The sequence below is a fragment of the Paramacrobiotus metropolitanus genome, unplaced genomic scaffold (genome assembly GCF_019649055.1).
Source record: "Paramacrobiotus metropolitanus isolate TYO unplaced genomic scaffold, Prichtersi_v1.0 Parri_scaffold0000034, whole genome shotgun sequence".
Classification (NCBI taxonomy): domain Eukaryota; kingdom Metazoa; phylum Tardigrada; class Eutardigrada; order Parachela; family Macrobiotidae; genus Paramacrobiotus; species Paramacrobiotus metropolitanus.
In genome coordinates, this window is record NW_026570254.1 from 821,329 (window position 1) to 848,534 (window position 27,206).

At 40.9% G+C, this 27,206-nt stretch overlaps 3 protein-coding genes across 8 annotated transcripts; 2 read left to right on the forward strand and 1 right to left on the reverse strand.

The window, feature by feature from the left end:
• Positions 1-1,926: 1,926 nt before the first annotated feature.
• On the forward strand, positions 1,927-15,318 carry LOC129589362 (zinc finger protein castor homolog 1-like). 5 transcript variants are annotated; one of them, XM_055484089.1, is made up of 19 exons: positions 1,927-2,412; positions 5,294-5,387; positions 6,146-6,812; positions 7,843-7,904; positions 8,251-8,352; positions 8,567-8,633; positions 9,153-9,240; positions 9,378-9,542; positions 9,712-9,928; positions 10,019-10,156; positions 10,587-10,995; positions 11,095-11,291; positions 12,250-12,414; positions 12,493-12,545; positions 12,733-12,835; positions 12,897-13,158; positions 13,534-14,111; positions 14,181-14,377; positions 14,683-15,318. In XM_055484089.1, the coding sequence occupies exons 2-19, from the start codon at positions 5,366-5,368 to the stop codon at positions 15,025-15,027; spliced, it is 3,837 nt and encodes a 1,278-aa protein (XP_055340064.1). In that variant the 5' UTR covers positions 1,927-2,412; positions 5,294-5,365; the 3' UTR covers positions 15,028-15,318. The 5 variants fall into 5 exon arrangements, with proteins under 5 accessions (XP_055340064.1, XP_055340059.1, XP_055340062.1 ...); XM_055484084.1 differs by having other exon boundaries at positions 13,534-14,377; XM_055484086.1 differs by lacking the exon at positions 1,927-2,412 and adding an exon at positions 5,118-5,216 and having other exon boundaries at positions 13,534-14,377.
• Positions 15,319-15,453: 135 nt separating this feature from the next.
• LOC129589254 (calnexin-like) lies at positions 15,454-19,731 on the reverse strand. 2 transcript variants are annotated; one of them, XM_055483887.1, is made up of 16 exons: positions 19,428-19,731; positions 18,868-19,129; positions 18,423-18,484; positions 18,170-18,234; positions 18,005-18,081; positions 17,855-17,936; positions 17,672-17,788; positions 17,456-17,613; positions 17,313-17,387; positions 17,193-17,228; positions 16,992-17,105; positions 16,753-16,918; positions 16,619-16,693; positions 16,408-16,557; positions 16,007-16,341; positions 15,454-15,833 (listed from the first exon to the last, which is right to left on the reverse strand). In XM_055483887.1, exons 2-16 carry the CDS (start codon positions 19,098-19,100, stop codon positions 15,797-15,799), a joined length of 1,782 nt encoding a protein of 593 aa, XP_055339862.1. In that variant the 5' UTR covers positions 19,101-19,129; positions 19,428-19,731; the 3' UTR covers positions 15,454-15,796. The 2 variants fall into 2 exon arrangements, with proteins under 2 accessions (XP_055339862.1, XP_055339861.1); XM_055483886.1 differs by having other exon boundaries at positions 19,417-19,730.
• A 111-nt stretch (positions 19,732-19,842) lies between these two features.
• LOC129589445 (uncharacterized) lies at positions 19,843-27,151 on the forward strand. The gene is made up of 14 exons (XM_055484216.1): positions 19,843-20,024; positions 20,245-20,799; positions 20,863-21,069; positions 23,474-23,995; positions 24,069-24,194; positions 24,269-24,400; positions 24,463-24,591; positions 24,655-24,762; positions 24,837-24,959; positions 25,019-25,147; positions 25,202-25,327; positions 25,389-25,514; positions 25,575-25,700; positions 25,837-27,151. The coding sequence occupies exons 1-14, from the start codon at positions 20,006-20,008 to the stop codon at positions 26,790-26,792; spliced, it is 3,384 nt and encodes a 1,127-aa protein (XP_055340191.1). The 5' UTR covers positions 19,843-20,005; the 3' UTR covers positions 26,793-27,151.
• Positions 27,152-27,206: the final 55 nt, after the last annotated feature.

Here is a 27,206-nt window from a genome sequence, read left to right on the forward strand (position 1 = left end):
TCGGAGAAAAACCTGAACAGCTTTTGACAAATTTATGTGCGAAACAGTGTGTCAAGCTCAAAGACTACAACCAGAAGTGTGAAATACAGATTTAACGCGAAACATCAAGAAAAGATCAGATTTTTGATGCGCAGACGGAATAAATTAGGATTGTTGCTGTAGTATGGATCGGGGATGAGAAAATAGCGGACACAACCTATTTACAATGTTTGGTGCAAAAATTTAATTATAATTATATCTATATACAAGTATTCATAGTATTTGAACTTACACGGTGGACCATGCATGTTATTAAATTATTATCATGTTTACCAATTTCATGTCGACTCCCTTTGTAATTTATGAACTACACTCTTTCGCATTAATATTACTAACAAAGCTGGGCCAGCAATTTACGTCCCAGTTTTTGAATTCTTGAGTAGTGTGTCAGGGTTTGCACTTGTATTGATCTGGATGCCTCTTGTCTATTACTGTAATTGTAAAATATACATATACATTAATATCAATTTATAGACAGACTATCCTATTCGTGGGACATTTGATACTGTCATTCGCATTTACCGATATCGTGTTATTTTCAAGTTGGCTTTTTTTAGACATCGTGGACGTTAGACGTCGTTGTCGGCATCGTACCGGCTTCAACAAGAATAAGTTTGATTGAATCTGTCCGTTTTCGCTTTTCGCAACTTGTTTTCTGTGAGTAACATGACTTTTTGACTGATGTTCATTCAGTTCACACAAAATAGAAAATTAACCATAATAACTCGTTATGATAGAAAGCGAACCCTTTCATAAAGGTGTTTTTATATGCCAAATTTCTTCCGAAATTTGCTGTAATTATTCTTGTTATATCTGTAATGGGTGCCTTTATTCACGCTGGAAAAGCGGAGAACAATCATTTTTAACAAGCGTACTCAGTAGCCCTACGCACTGGAAGTATAGGACATCTTACTGATTCTTACACAGAAATTGGTGATTGTGATATTTTGTCTGCATTTCAATGCCAACGGACAAACAATGTTAATCAAAAGCCAAGCAGTATCACAATTTTTTTCGCATAGTTACTGTACGTAGAACTTGATAGAAGTATGGAATTTTATTCCGTAGACTGACATCCAAGTTCATTAAGTAAGTAATTTTCAGGTTGTACATATGGTACCTTGTGCATAGATACATTGCACAGCTCCTGCTACGCAGCCTACTGCCATATCGTATCTTTAGCTTATTATTACCACGAAGGCATATCTGTTAATTCAAAAACTAATATACAAAATCTAAAATATTTCGAAAAAGCTGTCCAAGCCGCCGCATCAGATCGCCAGTCTGTCAGTGTCAGGCAATCGGCCATTCAGACGAGCGGTCAATGATTCTCTTGTTGAGGAGAACTCGGGAGAGAACCGAAGATATTAATGGAAACGAGTCACACTGCGGGCGCGATGATCAGTTTAAGTTACATAAAAGCACTCCCTTTCTGCGCAATAACTAACAATTAAATACCCTCTCTTTTTTATTATCAAATGTACAAGCGATACGCCATTTACAATTGAACTTGAGAAATTAATTAGAACAACTCTCTAGAACACACCAACCGTTCCCAGAACCGAAGCAGCGTTCCCACGCTGAATTTCCACACTTATGCGTTGCCACAAAATGATTAAACAATAATTAAAATATTTTACTGCTGTTTAAAAAGTCAGTTACAGTAATCTTTAGTTTTGTAACTTAGTAGTTTGTGTAGTTACAAACTTAGTAGTTTGTGACCGCATGCCGCGTCTTGCGCTGATCGGTTCGGTGCCGGGCAGGACCGGCACGCATAGAACCCGCCAAATGATTGAGATCGGCTAAGCCCGCCCTTAATCCTATTACTGATTCAAATTAGGTGACATCATTGGTTGACGATCTTTTGGAACAAACCGGATAGTTCTTCGTTAAAAAATGATTACTGATTATTTATTTCCTTAAAATGCCGGAAATTGTTTCCACTTCCAGAGTTTACAATATTAACACTTAAGCTGTGGTAATACCGGATTATTGTGGCAGATACTCTTAAAGTCTTAATGATGTGTAACCATTCTATGGTGATTCCTCGGAGACTCATGTAAATAACAAATACTTAATTTTCTTTGTTTATGTTTATTTGGTTTATTGATCTAGCGGAAAAGCGCTCGGTTTCCTCGCTTTTGTTCCCCTGTACTGCTCACAATTGTCAGATCGAAATCATCAAATCATTTTATCATAATTATACAGTACAATAACTGTAATTGTTTTGATGTTGTTCTTTGGGTGAAATGATTGGATTTGGCGATCTTATCTTTAGGGTGACTGTTAACTTGTCATTCATTTGTTTTGTTGCTTTATTTACCTGAACAGTGTCAGGTGGACTTCGTCAGTCTTCGTTGGTGATACTTTAAGGTAACGTGGACAAACTTCTGTTTTGTTCTCTCGAAAGGTGTACGATTAATTGCTCTCTGACTGACCGCATCCTTTGTGCATGCCTGTATGTCTGTTTCAGCGCGGTTGATGGCACAGGACTTCCCTTTTCACTTGCGAAATGTGTTCGTTGAAATCACAATTTTATTGAAATTAAATTGCATTAATTGTGCTGAATATCTGTAAATAACAAAGTCGTTAGCAAACTTTCCCAGCTAATTTGCAGAGTTTTCCTTTGGGTTCATCGCATGCATCATGATGCATGGCATGTGTTATTGTATTGCCTTTTATAATACCGTAGTGAGGTGTAGTTTGATTTATTTATGTATAATTAATAGTGCAATGCACCTACGCTTAACCAAAGGTAAACCTCAGATAAAACGTTTTACTCCAGGTTTTGTGAAAAATGGCCTCTGCCCCTACTGTTTTTCCGGCGAATCCGTTTGTGTATAAAATTTTATTTACATATTTTAGCACTTTGCTTTTTCCATAGTTTCTGAAATTAAGATAAGATTGAAATAATAATTCTTTCGATTTTGACGATCCTGTAATACTTTTAAGTCGGCGAATTTTTAACTCCTTCCACGTTTTTTTTCTGGTTTCCTAATAAAGAAAAAGCCGGTACTTCTGTCAGTGCGTATAAGGTGTATACACGGCTTCTGTGATATATTGTTGGTACTTGTACCTTTATCTTTGTGCGTACCCATGTATCAACGCGTTGAGTGAACACGGTACCTGTGTAATGTTTTTAGAAGAACTGATGTAAGGTCGAGTAACGAACTGTAAGAGATCCAGTGATGCATAAATTATATTTTTCTGTGAAAATCTTGAATTAGTATTAGTTTAATTATTCGAGCGTGTATACAAGTATAAATAGTTGTGTTACAGTATTTTCCATCGATTTTGCTTTGCTAATGGCAAGTGGCAACAACATATATTTTTGAATTTTTGGCCACAGTTGATGTTAGTGAACTACAGTCGATTATTCAGAAATGAAAAATCGAAGAAGTGTGTGTGTTAACAAATCCTGAGAAAGTATGAAAGTTTTATTGATCTCGTGTAAGTCGCATTCAAAATCGTTAAAATCAACGCCATAATCCGGTAAATTACTATTCATCCGTAGAAGTAGTACACACATGCAGCTCTGCCAGTTTTCAGACATATGTCAGCGGCATTTCGGTCATTTTGCTACTGCTACTGCGGTGGCGAAAACGTAAACAGTAAACGGAAAAAATTGATTAGTTTCACCTTTGCTCTTACATTGGAAAAACGATCGGTGAATTCACAGAAGGTAGTAACGTTTTTAGAGGCGTTGAGCGTAATTATTTTCGACAAAATTCCGGTCTGCTACACATAAAAACTGGCTGCACCAGCTTCTGGTGTAGTCGAGCGCAACAAAAAATGGTCGTTTAAGAGTTGCTTTTTATTGACGTTAGGATCGCTTTTGAGCGTAAACGAAAAAAACGCTCCAGTTTTTCTGCAAGCTGGAAAACGCGTACACTTTTTTCCTGGTTTGATAAATAAGCAGCAGAACAGTAGGGTTTTGGTTGAGCGTATACACCTTTTCTATTTAGATAAATAAAACAAACAGCCAATCTTGACTTAACCTCATATTGCGCTTTTTTTGGTCAATTTCTGCTTGACTTGATTCACTCAGCGAGTTGATCTGTAAAAAGCCGGTATCATATTAAACTGACTTCTGTGCAATGTGTTTGCCCACGAACAAAACCACGCTGCTTGGCGTGTTTATTCAACATAATTTAACGATAAAATTTGTCCTTTTTCTTGTTTTCAAGGATACTTGTTTTGAACACTGTACACACTGGTCACTGTTGTACTGCTTACTGACGGAGATTTTGACGTGGACTTTATTATAAATGCCCCCATTATCAAATCTCGAGTGGCATAATGGTAAAGCAAGACAGCGAGTGAAGCCTTTTGACGCATTTGTTAAAGCACAACATAAAAATTGGATTTAACTTTCAGTTTTGGGACGCACTTTTTTCCTAGAGTAATAAATAAAGATAAAGATACTTATTTAATTAAACAAATTAAAGTTTACTTGGGAATGCAAAGTTATGCCAGTTCTCTTGAATATATACCCTGGAGCGCCAGTACACATACGTATGTCATAAGTAATAAACGAAAAAAATTTAATGCTGCGTATTACATTACAGGTATCAGATAAAACGCAGATATGCACGTTTAATATCATTTTGGTAATTGCAAATTATGTTTCAATTTTTATTCATACAAAGTCGAATGACGGCATGATGTGCAGTATTCTGTATTAATCGTAGGTAAATACCGCGGTGGTGTATTGTACATGTACTGTACTCATTGTATTGTGCGGCACACACTACACAGCTCTGGCATAATTATTATAAATATAATATAAATTAATTTTATGTGTACAACAAGTTAACAACCGTAGAATAGCCTACCCGGGTCGACGTATGTACGAGTACGAGTACATATGCGCTACTGTAGTACGCTGTACTTACAAAATTAATGGTTAACCAATTAAACCGACAAAAGATGCAATCGATAGATATGCGGGCACTTGGACTTGTCATAGTGCTTTGTGGATTTGTGAGATTTGAATGGATAAACGAAAAGGTGTGTTTACAACGAATTTCGCAGGAAATTAAAGTATCCCTCTTATGTTAGCATTACCAACCAACGATTCAGCGATTGCCATCATGTTTTCCGGTCTCCGTTTACGTTTACCGGTGTTATGTGTGCAAAGTAAACAAGTAAATTATTGATAGGCAATTACTGCAAAGGTAACTACTGTAAGAGATTTTAATTACCCTGTGGCGGCTTAATTGTGATAGTTTTTTTGCGATTGGTTCACTTGCAGGTCGACATTCTCCGCGCAGTTTACATATTTTTGCGTGGCCGCATCGCGAAATCCAAGCAGTTAAGGTTTCACATGATGGCATTACGTAAACGAGGTTGGTATTTTTGTCATCTGTAAGGATGTAAAAAATTCGCTTGATTAGGAAGTACGGAAAATGGAAAGTACGTTCCTTCGGCTTTGAACATCAGTAAACACATTTACAGATGTTCTATTTTTGTAAAGGCTGAAATGGCTTATGATCTGTCGGACTAATCAGTAAACATGTTGGTGGCCTTTTGCGCTTTTTTGGCTTCTTCAGTTGTATCATGTGAGTTGGTACGATTTCATACCGATACGACACATACAGTTTACTTGAAACCTTGTTACGCTAATACACTGTAATAGATTGAGATTCAGTATTAACGGGAGCTCAGAAAACCTGTATTAAGTCATGTTTAGAATTGCGCAACGAGAATCACGGAGTAACGATGAATTTTTTTCGAGCTGTTCCGACGAGAAAAATTTCTCATGGTACAAGACCGGCTTGACGTATAGCACACTGTGTCATATATTCAACATACTTGATCAACATTTCGGTTTGTTTGTCTTTCGTTTCGTTTCTCCGATTTCTCGTTTCTTACGCAGTTAGTTACTTTGTGTCACGCCACTATTTTTCCTTGAGCGATTTTTCTTCGCTAAACTGGCACTTACGGCTGTGAATTCCGCCTTTCAATTCACGACTACGTGTGATATGACATTTGTCTTATAACGCCAAATGCACACATTTCTCGTTAATACGCGGCTATGAGTGATTAGCCAAAAATAATCATTATCTGGTTTTTGTGCAGCTTTTTACCGTACAGTGCCTTACAGAACCTCCGGCATTTGCGACAATGTCGAAGCTTGGAGCCATTTGCGACAAATTACGACAAAATGGCCACAATCACAATACAAGTGTTTTATTGGAGGACGTTCACGACGACATAGCCGATAATATTATAAAAGGCAGTAAGCGAAATTCACCGGACATTGAGCCCATCCAGAAGGTGAATAAAAGGAAGAATTTTCGTCCGGTCAGCACGACTGGTCGCAATGAGAAGACCGGCGAGGCAGTGCCGAACAGAACTGAAGAAAACACTGCCATCGTGGAAAGCGAAGAGCACAGCATTGTCTCGCCGGCTGGCAGTGTGGACGTTGATGTGGATGTCGACATCAAGTCAGAATGCGGAAGTCATGACAATGGATCCCCCGTATCATCCCAGACCTCGGTGATCGTGGCGAATCCCGCGGGAAGCACGGCGAATCACTCTCCCATTCCCTCGCCGTCCATTGAACCGTCGCAACTGCAGAACATTGCCCTCGCACAGAGAATGATGTATAACGGATTGCTGGAGCGGGAAATGGAAGAAAAGCGCCGATTGCTGAGCACGTTATACGGTGGTCATCACGGCATGTACCATCCGCCGCAATTTATGCCCTTTGTGGACTACAGGAACATGGGATTGATGTACAATCCATTGACCGCTCAAAACACAAGCAAGTCAACTTCAATTACTTTTTAAAGTTGTCGCAGAATTCGTAGTACCGATTAATATTGCAGTATTTCGCCAAACTTATGTATTACATTACGCAATCAACGTTCCGTTGGCAATCTTTGCTAGTTTGCTGTGATGAGGGTGATCTAAAGTAAAAGATGATCTATAATTTTCATAATTAATTTACGCTTTCTGTATTGCGTTTCTATCAATTTACATTTACAGTATCTCTAAAATAACTGTCGTAATTCTTCAACTAGGTATGTTCTGCTGTTTCATGCCTTTTCTGTATTTCATGTGGTAAGGGTGCTTGAAAATTAGGGTGGGAATACAAAGATGAGTTTGATTTTGCTTATTAATTATAGATGTTTTTCAAAAGCGTTCGAAAGCAGTCTTTAGAAAATTAGAAATTTGCAATCAATCAATTTTCTTGTGCACTTCACTTTTTAATTGAATTGCTGCTTTCTTTCGAACGTGACATGTAGGTTATTTTCTCTGTGAAATTTTTTTATAATAGCTTAAGCGATTTCTATAGTATGCCACTATACCGTGTCACCATGTATATATAATAGTTATCGGTAATCGTTATAGGAGTGGTTACACGTTGCCGTTTACTGATTATGGTCACAGTTGCGAATATAATTATGTTCGTTTCCCGTTTTCGTTTAAAAATATGCGCAATTCAAAGCTGCCAAAAAGCAAGTCAGTGTCAGCGCGGTGCAATTGTTGGCTTCGTTGATAGATTGTTTTCTAAGATGTATGGCGATTGTTTCGTCGCATTTTATGATAAAGCGGTTTTGGTCTATTAGGAGTATTTTCTCATAAAGCCCGGCATTTGTCTTGCTACGCTGGTTTATACGCATGGCCTTAGGCGGCGCAGATTTATTAAATTATACTCAAGCGTCTGAATGGGGCTTTTTTGGCAGTTAAGCCTGGCCTGAACATTGTTCACGTATTATTGTGACCTTTTTTTATATGAATGTGAATTGTTGCGAGAGTTGAATATTTTTTGCTCATTTGTGTGTTTGTAGATAGCGTCGACGATAGTCTAAACTTGGAGGACGACGAGGACGATGGAAGTCTGGCAGATAGTGAAGGTAAAAAAAAATTGGACTACTTTTTTCCCATCACGTTTTTTCTGAACACTTCCACCCACACACAACTGGTTTGCACCGCACAAAAGTTGTTTTCAGTCCGGTATGAAGAAAAAACTTTGCTATGAAAAAAAGAGATAAATACTGAGGTCTGTATCATGTGAAATGACTTGAGAGATAATAAACTTTATGCGCATGTGTGGCATTGCATGGTTTATGCCGGAAAAGCATGGAAAAATGCACAGTTAGGCAGAAATTTTGTTATTGGAAACAAATAAAGCGCCTTTTCCGCTGGGCATAATAATTCTGTGTATCTGTTACTATTTCTTTTTTCTCTCTTTATGTCCAGATGGAAGACTTGCAAATGCCAGCCAACCCCAACCAAATGGCGAACGGCTTAGTGGAAATTCATCAGCAAATGAACGCCGGGAAACCGGCTTACTTGATTCAGGTTTGTTGACACTTTAGGAACCACCGCTATTTAGCCGGATTTAAAAATGAGAATAGTAAACTAGCACACAACTATAACGATTGACGCCGCCGCTACCAAAAACATCCAACTGACGCGATAGGCGCAGCGTTTTTACTGTGTAACGTTATTTTTCCGCTTCTGTTGATCCCGTTTCTAATGCACTGTCTGCGTTTTTTTTTGCCTCAATGTATAGATGGCTGGAAATGGTCTGGCGTGAGAAACAGTATAAGATCACTGGATATTTGGCAATATGTCAAACAGTAAGTGCTGCTACTGTGGGCTGCTTATGAAATCAGCCTTGTTCTTAAAATAAAGAATCGGGACATTTATACTTATCCTTTTCCGTTTGTGTCACCATTTACACTCAACGTAAAACAAGCAATGCTAATTTCAAATCGTGTCGGTGTTTATCAAAATAGCATTTCTAATTAATTCTTTTAACTCGAATAAACATGTATTGTGTAAAGGCTCCAAAATGAATTTATCTAAGAAATTTTTTGGAGATACTTTAGCTATATGAATAATTTTTTGGGTTTTCTAACAGCAGTTTCTATAACTGCGCAAAACGTCTGCAGTTTCTGTACTTTTCGTATAATGTTTGAATAAGGTCTAAGAGTGGCTAATTCAGTATTCTGGCCGTTGCAAATAAGGCGCTTTAGCAGTGCTGCGTAATAGTTGCGTAGTGTGCAGATGAATAATTCTTTTGGCATGTCAACGTAATATCTATATTTATCGCCGGTTTTTTATGTTTTTCAATTTTACCGTGTTACACTTTGCAGCTACAGAAACGATGAAATCTGCCAATCAGCAGAATGCCGCACTCTTGGATTAAAAGAGCATTTTCACTGTTTGACTTGCCCTAACAAGGTAAAGATATGCTTAGCTCAAATGTTTTTCTTTTGATGTATATTAAGCATTTCCACACAACATGAGAGTGCAGTGAATAATCTTGTTCTCAATGATCCCAGTTTAAAACTCGATGCTTTACTGTTTGTGTGTTGCAGGTCATTTTCCGTAAAGAGGAAATGATCCGCCATGTAAAATGGCATAAGAAACGTGATGAAACACTGCAATTGGGCTTTTTGCGCTTTAGCGGAAATGATGATTGCTCCCAGCAGTTCAGTGTGTGCCCGCATGCAGGCCGGCAGACCCACTATCACTGCCTAATGGTGAGAATGTAGAGTGCCGAACAACACAATTACTTCCGTGTGCAGAAAATACGCAGAATAAGAAAAAAAGTAGTAAATATTAATTAGAAAAATTCGACTTTTTTGGTGGTTTCGGTTAAATTTGAGCGGGTACAGGTTGTGTAAACCGGAATATTTTTGTTTTTGCCAGAATGGATGTCAGAAGGTGTACACTAGCACGTCGGATGTGCAGATGCATGCAAATCTCCATCGGAAAGAAATGGCAATTAACAAGGAAGGCTTCCGCCGCTACCGTTCAATGGATGACTGCGGGGAATCCAGTTGTCCGTTTCGTGATCAGAAGAGCACTCATTTCCACTGTATTCGCTCAAGTTGTACATTCACCTTTAAAAATAAAGCCGATATCGGTAAGTGCGATTAATTCTGTGCTGCGTCGGCGCAATTTTCTGCCTAGCAGGTGTTCTGGAAATTTATGTTCATTTAATGCATTTTTGCAGAGAAACACAAAGCATATCACGCCAAAAATGACGAACTGGCCAAAGACGGCTTCCGAAAATACATGAAATATGAACATTGCATGTTCGATAGTTGCCCGTATTCCAAAATTATGAATCACATTCACTGCATCCGCCAAGGTAAGGCTACTCTAGTGCTTCGGCAGCTCCGATTTTAAGTGACCTTTGTGTTTCGATGTAGTCATTATTTTTAAAACGAAAACAGCACGTACACAATTATTGCAAGTGCGATAGTGTTGAAATATTGCTTATTTAAACCACGTTTTTTGGCATATCTCTTGTCTCTGTATACCGGGATTTGATAAAGTAGAAGTTGTATGGTGCTATGAATCAAGAGAAATGACACACTTCCGTGTTGTATGCAAATTTCGAAATAGCCATAAAAGAGTCAAAACGGTGGTGGGTCTGTCGATATTAATTTTTGATGACGTTTGGTATCTGCATGTATGGCATTCTAATTTCCTTTTTAATAAAAATTCTAGCAGGTGGTGGAGGCAGGTTTTTAGGCAAAATTAACCCATTGAAGTTAATCTGGATTGCTGTGTTGCAGGCTGCCGGTACGTGTTCACGTCGTCCGCTCAGCTGCATGCCCATAAACGTAAACATGACAAGAATGATCTGACGATAATTCCCAATACCACCGCTGCAACGCCAAAGTACACACACGACAAAACTTGTAATTTATCGAGTGACAGTGAGGAGGATTCAAGTGAATTCCATCTGGCTGGCGGAAATCATATTTTTTCGTCCGACGACGATGACGATGATGATGAAATTTCCGGCTCTTATATAGATCTCTCAAAAAAATCACACGGCAAGTTAAGTAATGAAAAGCCACCATTTAATACCGCACTTTTACGTGCGGCCGAAGCGGCCAATATGCAGAATGTCGCCAGCTCCAAACAACGACAACCGCTGCACACGGAAAATAATGTTGAATTCACGGCACCGCAGGCTAGGTAAAAGCGTTATATAAAACAACCGATTAATTTGTGTCGACTTCTGTCTTCATACCGCCGACCGCGACAACAACGTTGTCTTTTTATGTGTTAATGTAGAAAAAACTTAGCGGTTTCCCATATGGTCAGCGATATGTCGTCCCGCGGCGGAACATCGGTTTCGCCGATCAGCCGCACACCGTTCGGTGTCACGGAGTTCGTCACCAATGGCACGCCAGCTGGTTCGCAGTTTTCCCGCTCGTTGTTTGGTTTACCGCATCCGCAGCCGGCTAATCCGTTGCAGGCGCTCAATTCATGTATGTCTACAACTGCAGCTCAAAAATTTGTGATTTAATGTTCATAATATACGGGTTATTGTGATCAAATTTAATCGTCTTCGAATTCGCTGAAATTGTATATAAACTGCCAAAGACATACAAGAAAGTCAAGATTCATAAGTGGTACGATAATTCGATAATTAGGTACAGCCTAGAATGCACATGAAAAACACTATGTGAAATTCGTGTTTATTACGCTTTCTCATAAAAGTTTGCTCCGACACTGCTGCTTTTCAATTGACTCGGCTTTGAACTGCCATAACCTGTTACCGCTTATAATTTAAGGAGCCTTAGGCGTTCCCATAAATGGCAATTGCCACTTCGCGCATAATTAATTTTCGTTCACGCTGATGACAATCTGCGGATAAGAGGCCGTTCTTTAAATGACGCACAAGACACATATTTCTTTATTTAGCAAAATGTCGTAAAAGTATCAGATTAACAAGCCTGACACATAAGTGTGGTTTTGTCAGTTTCTGCTTTTAGCAATGACTTTTTCACACAAAAGTTTCGAATTACTGCAAACTGGCAATAAGTAGACTCATTTTTCCCGAAGCGTTGTTGTTAATTGATTATAAATGCTTTCTACACTGTGACGTGGCACGTTATGTTCGTGTATCACCCATAGTAAAGTAGGTTTCAACAAACAGTTAAACTGAATTAGCACTGTAGCATTAATTTTCATTCTCAGAAATTTGTTTCGGGAGTTGCAGTGTGTCGTTGTCTTGTTCATTTGAGTGCCGGAAAAGAAGCATCATCTATTTCTGTACACACACTTATTATGTTGTTTAACTGATCTTATATAAACTAGATTAGAAATGAACTTACAACAGAATTTTGAGAGGAAGTTGACAACAGCACGTTGTAAGGACAATTTACCTGCTGTTGTGTTTACAAAAGCGACACTATTTTGATCCCCAATGTTTTTCATTAACAGTATCAGCACTGAGTTCCCTTGTGTCTCCATCTCCGATGCCTTATCCTCCTTTCAAGCGGAAACGAGGTCGACCGCCCAAGAATCCCGTTATTGACGTGCATGTATATCCGTCGGTACCCAGTGCCAATCACAATTTACAAGCCATGTTCAGCAGCTTTAAATTGGGTAAATACGCAGATTATGCCGGTACTTTTAAATAATCATAAAAAGTACGTTAAATAAATAACTGCTTTGTGTTCGCAGGTAAAGGTGGTATTCTCATGGATGTTCGACAGGAATCCGCTACCGTGCACCGGGTAAGAAAACACAAGATACTCGTTCCACGGGCCAGTAAAAATTTTGGTTATTCTGCATTGGTTAAATTGAATAATGTAAATTACCGGCTTCTTCAAGCATAAATGACGAGCCGGATGTTGGTGTTGCGCGATGGGGTGCATGCTTTACTCCTTAATGCGATTTAATTTTTTATTATTTTTACGATAGAATCTAAATGCACCAAGTCCATCGCTGAAGTCGGAAGCGGATAAACTCCGTGAACGAGCCATCCATCCCAAGCCGATATCTTCCCACGAACATTTGCCTCACAGTAAGTATGTTGCTGCTCGATATGGGACGTGATGACTCATGTGAATAAATCCTTGTTGTAGAATCCCCAAACTGTCCGTACCAGTCCTGTGTGTACCGCGGCAAAGAGCATTATCATTGCGCTCATCCGCGCTGCCATTTCGCTTCGGAACGGGATGACATATTGGCGCTCCATAGTCGCGAATTTCACGCCAATATCGATATTTTAGAAGGATATGAATTTTTCGATCAGTCGGTTGATTGCGGGTTATCGGATTGCCCATCCAATGGATTGACGAGGCATTTCCATTGTGTTAGGCCAAACTGCTTGTACTCATTCGTCAGGTACTAAATCGTATGTATTTTTCTGCTCAGACAGAAATGACAGCTCTTACGTTTGTTGTACAACCGGTCAGCATTTATTTTTTTTCCAGTTGCTGTCCGTACTATCGCAATTCTCACATAACCATGGTCCATTTGAAAATAAAGTTATAAAAAAATTGTCAAAATTATTTTAGCAGTCATAGCACATTTTATTGGTTATAATTAGCTAAGTGTATACTGCCTACCTTGTTGGACGTAATATTTATTTTCAGTTACAGTACTTATCAAATATTTTAGTTACTTTAACGTGGATTTACGTAGTCAGTCGGTATTTGGACCGTACCGTATTTTGTTTTTTAAAGTATTGCGTCAACGAAGATATTAATTATCGTGCAGGTACGATACAATGGCCACCCACGAAGAAAAGCATCGTTCGATGCAAGCGGCACCCTCCCCACCATCGCCACCGGCGTTCTCGATGACCCATCCCGTGTTTGCGCAGCTGAACCTGCAGCGCGAATCCCGGTCGGATATGCACACAATTAAAACGGAGGACTTTGGCGAAGGACGCTTTTTCTGTCATCCCATGTTATCCAAGATGCACTTCACAGCGGATAAACCTTGTCCACATCGGGTATGCCGGCTGGCGCAACGCGAGCATTTCCATTGTGAGAACTGCGAGCAGCCGTACACTTCATCACTACGGCTGCAGACGCATTTACGCAAATGCCAAAACGGTCATGCTGCGTCTCCTCCGCCGTTGCCATCATCCGTATCGCTGCCGATTTTATCGAAATTCCCGGTAAATTCGCCGTCGCCGCACCGTTCCTCCCCGTCAGAAATGTCCGATGGATCGGAAACGAATATGAACGGGAATGGTTATGGCAGTAAGAAGATCAAGTTTATCCCGGTGGCCTTTTCGTCCAACGGGCGCGGGCTTAATGGCGGCGCGGATATCCAGCCGGCGCCGGATGGTGAGCACGCCGCTAGCGAGCTCTTCTTTGGGGATAACAAGCTGGAAAGGGACGGCTTTGATTTTTTAGGTTTTCACAGATTTTTGTGCACTGAAACCTGTGATTGGGAAGAGTGTCCGTTGAGCCGCAAACAGACACACTGGCACTGCCAGGAAGAGCATTGTCGGCAGTTCTTCTCCGATAAGACGAGATTATTGCGGCATTCGGAGCGGCATAGACGGCTGGCGGCCATTGTTGGGGATGATTTTCGCCGTTATTCGTCAAAGGTATTTTTCTTTCTGCCTTAACTAGATAAAACATTCCGGATCCAAATTAACTGAAAAGTGTTGCAAAATTGCAAGACTGTAATTATGAGCTCTTAAAAAAATTGTTTTACCGCGTAAAGTTTAGATCGTGACAAAAGCGGGCAGTAATTTAGTAATAGGACGAGGAGACACAAACCACAGGCTATTAATTTTATTTTGTTTGATTTGATAAATCTGACTTTTTTACTCTGACAATAATTTTTATTATGTTAACTTGTCCATTGCGTCTCCGCGTGCAGTTAATTGTCATTCCCTGCATTGATTAGGTTTCCTGTGATGATGATAATTGCTCACTGAAACATTCCAGCCACGTGCACTGTCTGCAGTGTGATTTTACCTGCACGGAAACCGCCAAAATCTCCACACATCGTCGCAGCCATTCGAAGCAGAATGCTGTCTCCGCTGCCGGATTCGATAAGTTTTCCTTCCGGAATCCCTGTCGTGTACCGTCCTGCCTGTATTACACCCAAACCCATTACCACTGCAAGACCTGCTCCGTGGTGGTCAACACCATGTCCCAGATGCAAGTGCATCAGATCAAGCACGATCAGGGATACGTTGAGGATGTCACGGATTACAGTATGAAACCCATGATGCTTTCTATGGACTGACCAGTCCTTTCGGTGCTTAATGATTTGTTTAATTCTGCGAAACAGTCACGATATACCGTGTACTTAATGATAGTGAGATTTCTTTTGTTTTACAAATGCCTTATTGCCACACTACTTAGGGTAGTCGATGATAACTCTGGTTTGCCTTTGCATTTTTTATTGCGTGATTGCATTTGTTACGGAAATCGGTTTACGTTGTTTTCTATAATTACTTTTTCTCGCACATACTGTTAGCCGTAACTTGTAAATCAAGGACGGTGATCGCATAATAAGAGGTGTTTTTAGTTGTTGCGATTTTGTATGGACTGAATTTCGTTCACAGAGTTAGATTCGATATTAGGAAATCCCAATCGCAGATCTATAATTGATACCTGTACGTACAGCTTACTTTATTTGGAATAATGGATTGAAGTACGATTGAGTTGGCATAGTTGATGACTATTTATACTCGCACACTCCTCACGGGTCAATAAATAAACGTCAGAATTTGAGAGAACATAAGAACACGGCTTCCTGATCAGATGATTATAAAGAAACATTCAACAACAACAACAAATAACCGAGCAAACGACTAAGTAACATCAAAACTGCCCCAACGAAGAGTCCGCACTGTTTCGAATAACTGCCTGCATATCACATCACGTCAACCAAATGTCAATTTTATCAGATAAAAACGCAAAAAAGAGCTAGAAAACACAATCGGAACGTCAATTCAAAATCAAGTGCGTCATCTTCAGCCTGCCAGGGATCCGCTGTCCGGTTGCCGCATCTATTCGCGACGGGCACGAGACCGTTTTGTTACTTTGCTACAAGAAAAGGCACACAACCATCACCACAGCAGTAAACCGATTTTGGGCTTCCACGATACAAACTACTAAAGGAAGTTCCGAGCCGCCTCACTCATTTTACAAATTTTAATTCTGCGCGCTGATGTGACAATGGCGCATCAATAAGTAAATGATACCAGTTCGATACTCACGTTTCTTTTTCCTGATCAAGCATCGGTTCGGCTTCCGGCTCCGATGCACTGCCAGCGGAAGCTGATTCCGCGTTATCACCCGCCCCCTCTTCCCCCTCCAGACCAGGTGGCGGGATATCATCAGCATCTTCTTCATCATCCTCCACCACCGTCTGGGTCTCTTTCTTTTTCGAGGCACCCGCACTTCCTTCACTAGTCTTCTCTTCCAGCAAATCATCGTCTTCCACAATCATTCTAGCCTGTCGGCGCGATTTGCCTCTCATAGTCACCAAAGTTATCAAACCAATGACCACTGCCACAGCAATACCGATGTATTTGAAATTAAATTTGCCTCCCTGGAAGATATAAAGCATAGATCACAATTCGACTGCAGCAACCGAAAAAGTGTTGAAAGTAATTACCAGGAGAGAAGTGGATGTACTTTCCATGTTTTCCTTCACGGCCCACGTCTCTCGTGCCAACTTATCAGCCACATCCAAGTTATCCGTTATCAAGATACTGTCAAAAAGGACGTTGTTACTGATGCTCCACAGTTCAAGAGCCAGCGCATCCTATCCAGCAAAAGCGCGTTAGCAAACAAAAATTTTTAAGATTCTAAAATGAGTTCCCTACAATGGTAGTCATTTTATAAGGTTCCAAGTCTTCATAAAAGTCAGGATTAGGAACCTTCCTTGGCGCCCATTTTCCCTGCAAAACATTGCGGTTAAGCGGGCAGCGCCAACGTAATAAAACTCGCTGAGAGCTACTTTATAATCGGGGTTATCGATCAACGGAGCGGTCCAGGGACCACATCCTCCTGACTTGCACTGGGGATTATCGATGAGAGGGGCCGTCCACTTGCCACATCCCACACCTTTGCATTTGGAGTTCTCAATTAGAGGCGGTTCGTATTCACCGTCCATTTCCACATCCCTTTAGCGACAAAAGGCCCAACTGATGAAATACAAAAATCCGAGCTACGCATAAAGAAAAAATCTGCGCTTACCAATCCTCTGGCTGCTTTACGTTAAGGTCAGGAATCATTTGCGGCTCATCCTCCAACCAACCTTCAGGTATTTTAGCAGCAGGATCTGCAATTTGTCGTGGCGCCTCTTCGTCCCTAAATTAAGACGAAATCAGTGAAATAATATTTTGCCAGTGTCAAATATAACAATTTGAAAATAATTGGCACAAAACTAAACCATACCATGCGTCGGGTTTTTTCGCATTGGAATCCGGAATACTGAATGACAAAGGAGATTCCTCAGTTATTTATAATTCAATAGCTAACCCAAAAAATCATATACAAAAAGGGTATACGAATTACGTTTTGCGTTCATCCCAGTTTTCCGGCTTCGTATCATTTGGATCTTCGATCTCAGCAGGTGGATTAACGGCAGGACTGCAAAATTAATCCATTAAAAAAACGAAAACTACAAAATATCACAAGAAACGAACGGAAAACTTCACCTCATGTCCACCAGCAACGAGCCATCTCCAACTATCTTTTGGTCAATAAAAACTTTGAAGGTGTTATCAGGCTGGATCATCAGGGTATAGACATGGGACTTTTTACTGTTGACCAACTCTTCAATTTTCAAGTTATTCGGCTCTTTCCAGTGTTTTTCCTGAGACGATTTTTCATCATGTCACTATCGATCATAATGAAAAACTTCTTTTATCTACCTCATAGGCACCGGTTTTCGGATTTCGATGTTGGAAAATGAACCGCAAATGAGAGTCCTTGCCGCACTTATCGGGCCCGAACATGATAGTATACGGTGTTTTATCGTTGAGATCCGCCTGAAAATAATCCCATCACTTTGGAGACTAATAAACTACCAGGTGATCTGTCCCATTTTCCCTTACGAGATTATCCAGGGCTTTCTGCTGAATCAACTTCACATAGCCGCCACCGCATTCCTGTCCATTGGCAAATTTGACATCATATCTGCATACACAAGGGATTAGGCATTTCTGCACAGCTGCAACACCACCCGATGTAGCTGACTGGCTTACTGAAAGACGAACGGTTTCCCATTGAACACAAACGGACGATCAAGTTTCACCGCGATTCCATGATGCTTAGCCGAACTCTAGAATGAGCATGACAAAATCAGGCCGCTGCGTTTAAAGCGTAGCACCAAGTACAATGAAAACCAAGTACTTAAGTTATACACTTACCTTCAAAACTAAAGCATAGTCGCCTTCCATTCGGGTGACATTCGTAGATTCAATGGCCCACTCTCCTATAATTCAATTAGTTAATGGGTGTACTAACCCCGATAGAAATTCAAAATAGCACCTAAATAAAATACACATTTTAATTACTTCATGAAGTCGTTTTTGTACCAAAATATCACCATCAAGTTGATGGATCAATTTTTAAAAATGTCATTTACAATGCCATCCACAACTAGAAACTTTTATTCCTTACCGTCGTATTTTTCGATTTCCGCTGCATCAGCTTTGTTCTTCTTGGACTGGGAACGAATCCATCTACAATTTTAAAACAATAATATCAAACAAGTCACTATAAAGTATTATAAGATCACACAAATACCAAAAGTGTAACAAAAGTACCGAGCACCTTAGACATACAGTCTACAGAATGTGCAACGAAAATACAGCACAATGAGCATATTTATTATTTATGATAATTATCCAATAGTTATTTTGAGAAATTCCCTTCTTGCCCAAAAAAATCAGGAATTCTTTCTAGTTTGTCGTTTGAAAACTTCGCTGTGCCAAAGATGCTTATTTCCGTAAATCAGCGGGCAGTCTCATTCCAGGCGACGAATTAAGAAAAACGAATACGCAGCTGGAGCAAACTATTCTATGGAAAACCGCTGCATTATTATAGGTGCCAAACCAAAAATTACCGAGATCGTCCTTCCAGAATATCGGCGTCCGCGAAGGCTTCGAAGAAGTAGGCCTTGCTCTTGTCCACGCGAGGTAGGTCGTAGACGTTCGTCTGTGGCTCCGAGGGAGTAGGGCTTTCCGTTTCTACTCTCCTGGGCTCATCCTCGTCCTGAGCAAGCACTCCACCGCGTTGAGCACAGACAATCAACAGCCCCCAGAAAACGGAGAAGAGTAGTGGCCTCACTCGGGCCATGTTACGACAGGCACGCGACTGAACGCTCTCTACAACAATCAGAAGTGGCGTAATCAAGTATACTGTGTGCCAATAAAGGCCCAATATAAACGTAATTAATGCATAATGACAGTGCATCATTACAGTGCACCCGGCAGGAAAACTCAGAACATAAGTACAACAATTCTCCATCTAACTAATAATACACTACTTTCTAAGATTCGAGTCATTAAACTATCACCACGCAAAAGCATATACTGGAGAGTGGAGCAGTACCATTTTGTCTAAGTTAGTACGGGACTATCAAAAGTGAAACATCGCTAGCAGCCTAGCGTACCTGTAACCTACTCAATGGATGGTAGGAAGTCCGAGTAACTAATGAGCCTTTCTCAGTTTGAAAGGAACAACTCTTCGAGTCCTGAGGAATTCCCAAAAAATCGTGACTCCAAGATGAGCACTTAAAAATACACCAACAGCAACACAAAAGACAAACTGACTGGCCAAAACAGAAAATTCTAAGCCACGATGTGCAATCTTATTGGTCGAACATTAGATTATGGGCCCGTATTATTCTGGAGTGATGCGGGGTGTAATATCATGCACTTCCACTTCAAAGCCGCGGTACTCTCTCTGGTCCCTGGCAATTACTAGGTCTGCGGTTTAATAACACAAGCCCGTACAGGGCGAGCATCGAATGCGTTTTCTGTTTCACGTGGTTTTAACGAAATTTTTAGCTGCGCGATTGCACATTTTTTAGGTATTTTGTAAATAATAATAAAAACAGAACAATTCTAATATCAATTCTAGTATCAATAATTATTAGCCTTTTATTAGCAATTAGTATCAATTAGCCTGCACGTAGCCTTTTAATGGATTTCATTGGTAATTCGATTAATGTTTAGGGATTACTGCACGTTCAAAAATGGATGATGAACTTGGGTTCTGGTTAGTCAACGTTTTGAATTTGGGAGAAATTGAAATTTGAATGGGTTAAGTGGTTAACCGCTAAATTAATAGTACTGGCCAGGGCCGCCAGGCACGTAGTTGCTGTTCATTGACATGTGGGAAGATCCATTGACTGATGTAGTCGAAAAAGATATCGAAGACTTTGTCGCACGACCACAATCTGATCCGCCTGAAGTTCTCTTGTTTCCTCCTCTTTTAGACCGCTATCGTTATCACATCCATCAACTCATTCAGAACCGTTTTCCCTTTCTTACTACCAAATCCATTGGCTCGGGTGATGATCGTCGATTAACGGTGTCTTTCCGCGAGAGTCGTCATCGTACAACATCCTCTCAATTAACTGCGGATATTTTTCCTGCTGTACAAATGATCGAAGATAATGAAAACGCATGCAACAACGACCAGCCGAAGGCTGAAGTTCCGCGTAAAACAATTCGGCCCGCCATGCAGACGTACGTTCCACCGCCGCAGAGAAGTCGCCGAGATAGCCCCAAAGTGGATGGTACTAAACTTGACCACTCTCGAGATTCGCAGTTGCACGCGTCGGCCAGACTGACTAATTTTTCAACGGGAAATCATTCATCCAAAACTCAAGCTCGTTCTGCATCCACTACACCAGCCGATATGGCAACGCAGTACAAAAAATACCCTACAGCAAAGGAGGAATCGCACTGGAGGGAAATTGAGCAGTACGAACCAAACTACGACGGTTCCGGTGATTATCCTCGCAACTTCCGTAATCATGCGCAAAAACGTAAATTGCAATCATTTATTGCCTGTTAATATTTTGCGGATTAAGATTCCTGTGTGACTTTAGCCTATCAACACCCTGGAAGAGGGAATGACCGTCGGATGCAAAGCAGCAGAGGAGGAAGTAGGGAGTTCGCAAAGTCCCAAGACTCGAATGGATCGAACAGGACGAATGCGCCGGCTGCCTCTCGCGGAAATCCTGCAGATTATTTTAAAGTTCGTCGCCCGAAAAGCGCCGCCGGGTCGGTGGATTCACAGTCGGTTGCGATAGAAGGTAAACAACAGCTTTATTAATTTTAAAAGTATAAATAACGAGGTTAGCTACCCTTTTCAATGAACGCGTTACCTTTTTTAAAAAATAATGATAATTTTTTACGAGTATGAACAGTAACTTGACCGAATCTTAAATCCGTATGGTGGCACTGTGTTGGATCGGTAACTATAACGGTAATTAGTAATTACAAGCCCAGCGCGGATGAATAATGTCTTAAGATTTCGAGCATGTAAAAAGGTTAATTGCATATGTAATAAATACTTAATAAATAATAATATCATAAAAGGTTGATTGCATAATGTAAAAAGGTTAATTGCATATGTAATGGCACGATGTTTATTACATTAAGGAGGCACGAACAAAATAAACAGGCATGAGCAGAATCTGTTACTTATTTTGCTCATTCGCAGTTCGCTAATTTCAATGACAATTCGATGTAATAACAATAATTGTAATATAATCTGGGGATTAACAAACAGCCCATGTTAAGCTAATGGCCACAGCTTTTGAGTGACCACTGGACTTTGGGGATTGGGCTTTGCAGAAAACTTATGATGCAGGAACACTCTCGACACTGAGAGGATTCTGTAGCACTTTAAAGCGTGCAGATGGGATGGGTGGAACGGGAGAAAATTGGGTACAACGGCAAAGTGTCGAGGACCCTTGTTACTTAGTTAGTATTCATATCTAGTTCTAGATCTTTATTACCACGAACAGAAAAAAATGCATACACCAGTGCCAGAATCCCAGACAGAATTAAACAAAAACCACTGCTATCATCGGAAAGCCCATGTTCTAAAACGCGGCCAGAGGGTGTTCGTTTTTTTCGAAAATGCATTCAAGCGACAAAACAAATCACCTCCACAAGCCGGGTCTGCCAGGTAAAGCTGAAGTGCATCCATACTTAAGAATAGTATGTCTAAGAAGAATAGTATATACTTAAGAATAGTATATTTAAGAAATTACTGTTGCTATGTTAAAAATATTAAGTTTGAAAATAAATGACCTTAAAGAAGACAAATATTCGGTTAATCCCATAAGGGATTAATTGGGTCTTATAGGATTAATTGCCCCTTTCTAATTGTCGAACATAAGAAAATGCGTGAAACGTAAAACATTTTCATTTTACTGTTAACCATTTCGCGGAAACGTCCAAAATATTACGCTGATCAGAAATCTTTTAATCAGAAGATCGCTGACAAAAATTCTGCATTATATACCCAGACAGGCATTTAAATCGTAAAATGCAGTTGTGCAAAATATAGTACGAATCACTACGAGGTAATTAGTACTAATTTCACTGACCAAAAACACGAGATAATTACACTGAATGAGTGACCAAAATACTACTGCTATCTAGTGCACGCTTCCCGTTAGGTGAATGAGTGACCAAAATACCACTGTCATCTAGTGCACGCTTCCCGTGAGGTAAATGAGTGACCAAACTACCACTGCTATCTAGTGCACACTTCCCGTTAGGGGAATGAGTGACCAAAATACCACTGCCATCTAGTGCACACTTCCTGTTAGGTGAATGAGTGACCAAACTACCACTGCTATCTAGTGCACACTGCCCGTTAAATGGGTGAGTAACCAAAGTTTTGTTCACAAACTACCACACAGTCCGCCAGGTTAGTAAGTGACTGCCCTACCATTACTGTGGCTTTTAGTTGGGTACGTAAGTTCTCGCTTCTCAAATTTAGCAATGTTCACCTGCAAAGCCAGTAGGCACGCGTAATGAGTACCAGGATGCCCGAAACGGCGAAACCGATTGTTCTTTAAAAATTGCTGTGTTGGAGAAAAAATTAAATGAAGTTAAATTTTTCGCACTATTGGAGTTTATTAACTATGCTACGCCAAAATCTGAGATGTTAATACGTAAATACAGACCCATTGAAGACCACAAGAAATGCGGAGGCGAAGCCGACGTCATTTCTTGTAATAACTAATTAGTAATTATATATCACAATAGGTAAATTCTTATTAAATAAAAGAATAGAGTATAATTATAGTTTCATTAAATTCATGTTTGTAGAAATTATCTGCTTTAATTTAAGGTTAAGCCTTTGAGTTGGTACATTATCTGGAAAATTCTAGCTATAGCGCGGGCCCCCGGCTCCCCAGACACTTATTTGCACCTTTTACGACGCTCTACAGCCAAAACATTGTACTGTACGTACCTATATTAGTATAAGTTTATTGTTTTGAAAGCAGTGTGTTCAGTATTGTATTGTACGAGTACGTACTTCGAAGTTCGAAGAGTCAACTGTTTCGACGACATATTAAACCATTACAAGTTGTTGTAACTGTTTGTTCTGGTTTTGTTGAGTTTATGGTTGGCTCACACTGCCGGCATATAAAAAGTGTTTCGAATTTGGGATAAATTCAGATGGTGCTTTATCAGTGAGGACATCATCGGGAACACTATCAGTCGACATTTCCGAAGCCATCCCGGATTCTGCTGTTAGTCCGACGTTCTTGGACTTCGGAGCAGACGAAAAGAGCGCGGATTCGCCGTCATCGCGTGCCGCTCAGGATGAAACATTACTGAAGCTGGAAGAAGCTGGGGATCGCGCAATTTCGAGTGCAAGTTCGAACGGTTCGAAGTGCACTGAAAGGAGAGATGCGAAGCAGCAACTGCGATTTGGCCCTTGGTCGACTGCACCTGTGAGGGAATCAGCGAGTCCACTGAATCTCGACTCATTGCACGTGAAAACGGCTGAAGAAAACGACAAGGCAGTAATGAGCGAAAGCAGATGTGGAAGCAGATCTTCGGAGGCGAAAGATATGCTCACTGTCGCGGCAGAGAAAATACAGCAACAAAATTCTCGGCGAAGATTCGGGCCTCAACAAGTAGTCCAATGTGATACACACACGGCTTATCCGAAACGTGAACAACATGTGGATAATTCCAAAATGGTAAGTGGTGCCCGTGCCTTATCCAGAAAGAAGAAAGTATTCATATCTGGATTCTACTTTTCTAAATTTTTTTTTGGCAGATGAAAAGCGTGACGGTAATACATCTCGGCCGAGGTTCGGATCGGATTTAAAATCTCCCGCTAATTCGAATAATCGGCCTGACTTTTGCGAAGATGAACGTGCGAATTCCGAAACAGCACGCAGTGGTAATGACTGAAAAGGGCTGGAAGACTATGTGTGATTCTGTTTTAACCTGAAATTTTTATCGTTGTCCGGATAGACGAGAAGCGAAGACCAAATTCATCTAGACCGAGATTCGGATCGGCGACTGCCTCTCATTGTCAGGTTGATCGGCAAAGTCTGTTTGATAGCAACGAAAAAGCACAGATAACCCCCGGGACTTCGAATAGCGGTACAGCATTATTCGTCAGCTTTAAATCTGTTTTTGATTCTTATATTTTAATTTCGTGGTAGAAGAGAAGCGAGGATCTAATTCATCCAGACCGAGGTTCGGAAATCAGCAGCAGACTCCTCCGGTTGGTCAAAATGCGCGTTCGGCTAAGGACCATCAGCAACAGATGAATCCCGAAATCCCACGATGCGGTACAGTTATATTTCCACAGTTTTACTGACCTGTGAGATTTTCTTTACGAAATGTTTACGTAGATGAAAAGCATGGATTGAATTCATCAAGGGTCAGATTCGGACCGTCGCAGCAGAATTCACACGTTGCTAGTCAGGAAGATCTGAACGATTCTAAAATATCACCGCACGGTGAGTGCTCATACTTTTTTTCTTTTTACATACATGTCGTAATTTTCAACAACGGTTTATTTTGTTTTGGACAGGTAAGGCACGGGGATCCGTTAACTCGTCCAGGCCAAGGTTCGGGGGATCGCAGTCCTCTCTTGTTGATTCGTATTCACGCGTCAGCGATGAACGAAGCGCGCATTCCCAGGTTGCACATAACGGTAAAGATAGCTCGCTGTAGCTGTCATCCGCGGTTCTGAATTCGAAAATTTGTTAGCAGGTGCGAAGCCAGAATCGCATTTGCCTGGACCTGTGTCCAAACCTGTGCAGTCGACTTCTCCCGGCAATGCGCTAAATACATCTTCTAACAGTCTGCCCAAGAACACGAAAACCGAAACTTTGCATAGCGGTAAGAAATAACGCTCAGTGTTTTTATTTTGTGAGATTATTTAATATTTTTCAGAAGAGAAGCGTGGATCAGGTTCGTCCAGACCGCGATTTGGGCCGCAACCAACCAGTTCCGACAGTTCACAGGATACACGGTTTGCTGATGTACAGCAAAACGTGACTCCCGAAATTTCGCGTAGTGGTGGGAATTAACGCTTTTTATTTCTTTCTTGTAAATGGGTGTTTATGAATCTTTTTGGTAGACGAGAAGCGCGTATCGGGGCCTTCTAGGCCGCGATTTGGATCGTCGCAGCCACCCAATTCCCGGGATTCACAGATAAACAGTGCCGATGAACTGCAAAACATGACTCTGGAAACTTCGCGCAGCGGTGGGCAACACCGGTTTTAATAATGTCTTTTAAAACTCGATTTTTAAAGAATTTTTGTAGCAGACGATAAGAGTGGATCCAGCTCATCCAGACCGCGATTTGGACAACAGCAGCCGACACCCTCCCCTAGTCGACCGACCACAGACTCAAAATGTTCCGCTTATTACGGAGATGTCAATGGACAACGTAAGTTAACCGAATGCGTCTTCAGTACAAGAAAATTTAATATTATCATTCTAGATGACATATACTCGTACATAACTGGGATCGGTGTGTTGCTATTTTCAAATCGTCCCATTTGGCTTACAGAAATGTATTTTAGTTGACTCGTCTGTGGTATCGTCAACTGGGAAATCCGAATCCGGCGATTCCAACTTAACAAACCCTGGTACTTTTCTCTTGAGTGACAGCGTTGGTGATCAAGAGGAATACCGAGGATTTCCGCTGTACCGCATTCGTGAGGAACCACCTTCTCCTGATTGGAAGCGTGCAACGCGCGATCTGTCTCAGCCGTATTCGGAATCAGATTTTAAGCAGGAGCTGCGTGAAAAGCGTAATCTGGCTGATCTCCGTGAACGCCTGGAACAGAATGCTTCGATGGATCATCGCGATAACGGTGTGAAAATCATGAAACGTCCGCAACTTTCTGGCAGTCCAAATATCCGTAGTGCTCAGTATCGACCTGAGCCGCGCGATCCGCTTCCGCAGCTGGCTGATGCTGTGCACAAGGAGCTGTTGAAGGCGTTCGGAGAAGTTTCGGTCACGCAGTCCAAGGGAAATTACCAGGTTTTCTCACCGGACAGCGACGTCAGCGGTGCCGAATTTAGTCATGTTTTAGAAGTTTCCGAAATTCCTACGGAATTTTCCACGGCTGACCTGGACAAACAAATGCGCCTGATCACGGCGGAATACTACGACTTGAAGTGGGTGGATGATAACCATGCTCTGGCCATTTTCTCCAGTGCAGCTTCAGCCGCCAATGTTCTCAGAATGCGAAATACCGGTGCGAAGATTGTGTTGAAAACTTTAGAGAACGCGGGCGATCAGACACGGAGAAAGGCTAGATTCTACCTAAAGTTGGACGATGGAGATGCGGGGCGCGATCGACCGGATATCAACGTGGGAACGGCGCGCCGGATGTTGGGCGGCGCACTCGGTGTGACAATTCCCGTGTCGAGGAACGTGAGGCAGCAGGAAGTGGAGCAGCTAAAAGAGGCTCGCGATCGAAAACAGAAAAGTATCCAGAGAAGGGAGGATATTTGGGAAGGAAATGTTTGATAATTTGTAGCGCATTTCGGACAGTCTGTTGTGTTTTCAGAGATGATAGCTTGATACTGGTCTTAGTGTTAGGTGGAATCGGATTTTAGATTCTGTTCGGTTCTATTGAGGTTAAAATGTTAACATATTGTATAACATTATCTCATGTTGAATGATTTTCGTTGGCGCTTCCAGATCTCTAGTACAGTACTATCTCTTTGCTACCGGGATTTTGTTTCCAAAGATGGATTAGTTTCGGTTCCTTTGTTTATCATTCTGTAGTATACGATTTTGATAAATATTGCTCTTGTTTTGTACATTTTTTGTTATATGTGCACATTACATATCTTTGTGGAAACTAACACTGAAGAATCTTGAAATAAAAAAGATTTGTAATGATTGTTCTTTCAGGTTTGTAAGTAAACTGTTATAGTA